This window comes from Perkinsus marinus, assembly GCF_000006405.1.
Source record: "Perkinsus marinus ATCC 50983 genomic scaffold scf_1104296958768, whole genome shotgun sequence".
NCBI classification, from domain to species: Eukaryota; Perkinsozoa; order Perkinsida; family Perkinsidae; genus Perkinsus; species Perkinsus marinus.
The window spans coordinates 1-2,646 of NW_003206630.1; the positions used below are offsets into that span (position 1 = coordinate 1).

At 50.8% G+C, this 2,646-nt stretch overlaps 1 protein-coding gene across 1 annotated transcript; it reads left to right on the top strand.

Moving 5' to 3' along the window:
- Window positions 1-94: 94 nt before the first annotated feature.
- On the top strand, window positions 95-2,511 carry Pmar_PMAR017580 (ABC transporter, putative; the record flags this gene model as incomplete). Its single annotated transcript, XM_002773540.1, has 13 exons — window positions 95-133; window positions 184-260; window positions 309-351; window positions 401-522; window positions 821-969; window positions 1,018-1,166; window positions 1,243-1,372; window positions 1,438-1,560; window positions 1,611-1,755; window positions 1,901-1,997; window positions 2,043-2,162; window positions 2,221-2,312; window positions 2,362-2,511. The coding sequence occupies 13 exons, from the start codon at window positions 95-97 to the stop codon at window positions 2,450-2,452; spliced, it is 1,377 nt and encodes a 458-aa protein (XP_002773586.1). The 3' UTR covers window positions 2,453-2,511.
- Between the last annotated feature and the right edge of the window lie 135 nt (window positions 2,512-2,646).

A 2,646-nucleotide genomic window follows, 5' to 3' on the forward strand; every position in this document is an offset into this window, starting at 1 on the left:
TGCGGTCCGTAACGAGCATGCTGAATATGATGCTATTCAATGTGGGGAGTTCTGTCCGACCTTCCTCGGGATGTCTGCATGATTGTTCTTTCAGATGATACCAACAGCTCTCGAGTTCTCCCTGGTGCTATGGGTGAGTACAGGTCCTCGATAGTGGTGGCCTGCTGGACATGTCTTCTTCAGATTCTCGCCACCCATGCTGGAATACCAGCAGCTTTGATCACTACAGCGACCATGGCCGCCTATGTTGGATTCACAACGTAATCGTCCGTATGCCTCCCCCGTAGTCAGTCGATGCGTCCTCTCAGTCACTATACCACGAAGCGGAATGAGTATCGCCGGAAGATGAACGTGAGTGTCGCTGATAGGAGTTGAGCGACGATTGGTATTGCCCAATTAGATGGCCGAAAATGAAGCAAATGCTCGTCTATTGGATTCCGTCATAAACGCCGAGTCTGTGAGGTTCTTCGCAAACGAGAAGAGAGAGGCGGACCTGTACGACCAGTCCCTGGCTAGATATGAGTGAGTGCCTCGTGTGGGCTTCTGGACGATTATTCAACACTCTCGATCAACGGATACCGCATCTACTACACGAAACGGACAGTTGGACTCGCGTGGGCACGCAAGTTTGTATCGAAACGCCATGATTGACTTCGCTGTCGTCACACGCACAGCAATCTGGAGTTGGGCGGAGTGTGGTATTCTTAGTGTGGGGAACGGCATTTCACTCGTTATATTCATTTCGCGCTTCCATTGACTGGGAGAGCGAGACGGGAGTAAATTTCTAGAGCGCCGGTCGATCGATTATCCCTGTTTTCAGGGAGGAGAATATTCGTGTTCTGAAGTCGTTGGGTCGTCTTAACTTCGGTCAGCAGCTAATCTACCACACGGGCTTATTCGCCACCTTATTCATCGCCCTCAACCAGTGTGCCGCTGGGCTCCTCCCTGTAGGGGATCTTGTCATGATAAGTGAGCCCTCCTCTCACTCGGTGAAGCTACGAGGGCGACTACTTGTAGATACCCTCCTGATGCAGCTATCGAGTCCGTTGAATCTGATTGGTATGGTATATCGCGAGACTACTATGAGCCTAGTGGACATGAGCAAACTGCATGCCTTGATGAAGATCCAGCCCTCGATCACAGATGCCCCCGACGCCAAGGATCTGGTAGTGTCTCTGGAAAGGGCGCCCGGCAATCTCTGTTGTTGGCATTAGCTTGGAGGTAGTAGGGTTCTCTTCATAGGTCCTCAAGGGCGGCGAGGTATCCATCAAGGACCTCACGTTCGACTACGGCTCGGAATCGCGGAAGATTCTCAATGGCTTCTCATTGGACATCCCTGCCGGCCATAGAGTAGCGATAGTCGGATCATCAGGTAAGTGCAGTCTTATGGGGCATCGGTATTGGAGCCTTGAGCTGTAGCGATGGTCTTCATGTTAGGAGCTGGCAAGTCTACTGTACTGCGGTTGCTACTGCGGTTATACGCGCCCAGTAGTGGTTCCATCACTATTGATGGTCAGTCGATCGACTCGGTGACTTTGGCTTCCCTTAGGAAGAATATTGGTAAGCGTGGTAGTCGTGTTCCTTGTCATTGAGGTGCTGACTTCGGATAGGTGTGGTACCGCAAGACTGCTCACTCTTCCACGATACTGTCTTCAACAACATACTCTATGGTCGTCTAGATGCTACAGAGGAGGAGGTTATTGCAGCTGCTAAGCTTGCTGAGATTCATAACACCGTTATGGACTTCCCTAAGGGGTAGAGTATGGTTCATCGTTGGTCCGGTCGGAGGGGCACGGCGTGGTAGATAATAGATTGAATTGTCATAGTGAGTGTGATCACTACTGACTATCGTCAATGACGTAGAGGAAGTAGAATGGTCGCTGTCACGAATCAACGATAGGTATCAAACATTGGTTGGAGAGAGAGGACTCAAACTGAGCGGAGGGGAGCGTCAGAGGATAGGCATAGCTAGATGTATATTGAAGAACCCGGAGCTGGTGGGTGGTCTTTTATATGACTTGGTGGTGGCACCATGAGGGTAGGTGTTGTTTGACGAGGCGACATCAGCGTTGGACTCTGAGACGGAGCAGACGATCCTAAAGGGTTTCGAACAACTGACGGCGTCGCGGACGTCACTCATTGTGGCCCATCGACTATCCACTGTGAGTTGCTGAGGACGGCAGGGGGGTGGGGGGATCCTAGTTGGACCTCGGTGTTCAGGTTATGAACTGCGACACCATATGCGTGTTAGATGAGGGCAGGATCGTCGAGAAAGGTTCTCATAAGGAGCTCATGGGCATTGCTAATGGAAAGTATGTTTGGTGCTGATGATGATACTGATCTTTCATGAGGTCTGTGTAGGTATCGGCAGCTATGGGAGCGTCAGTTCCTCATTGACGAGACCGAGACTCTTGATGAGGCCTCTACAGATAGCAATGCTACCACTCACTGATTCATCCGAACTGTCTTAGCTACTTGTGATGTTCGCAAAATGTGAATTGCAAAGTTTCCAATCCTGGTGGGCTGGCTCTGTGCTGGAATGCTGATCATTGATCGCGTGTGAGATGGTCTCTGTGCGCTCCCCTTGCAGGTCTGTGTTGGACTGTTTTAGTTCTTAGAGTGGCTGAGCTCATCTAGTCTGCTATT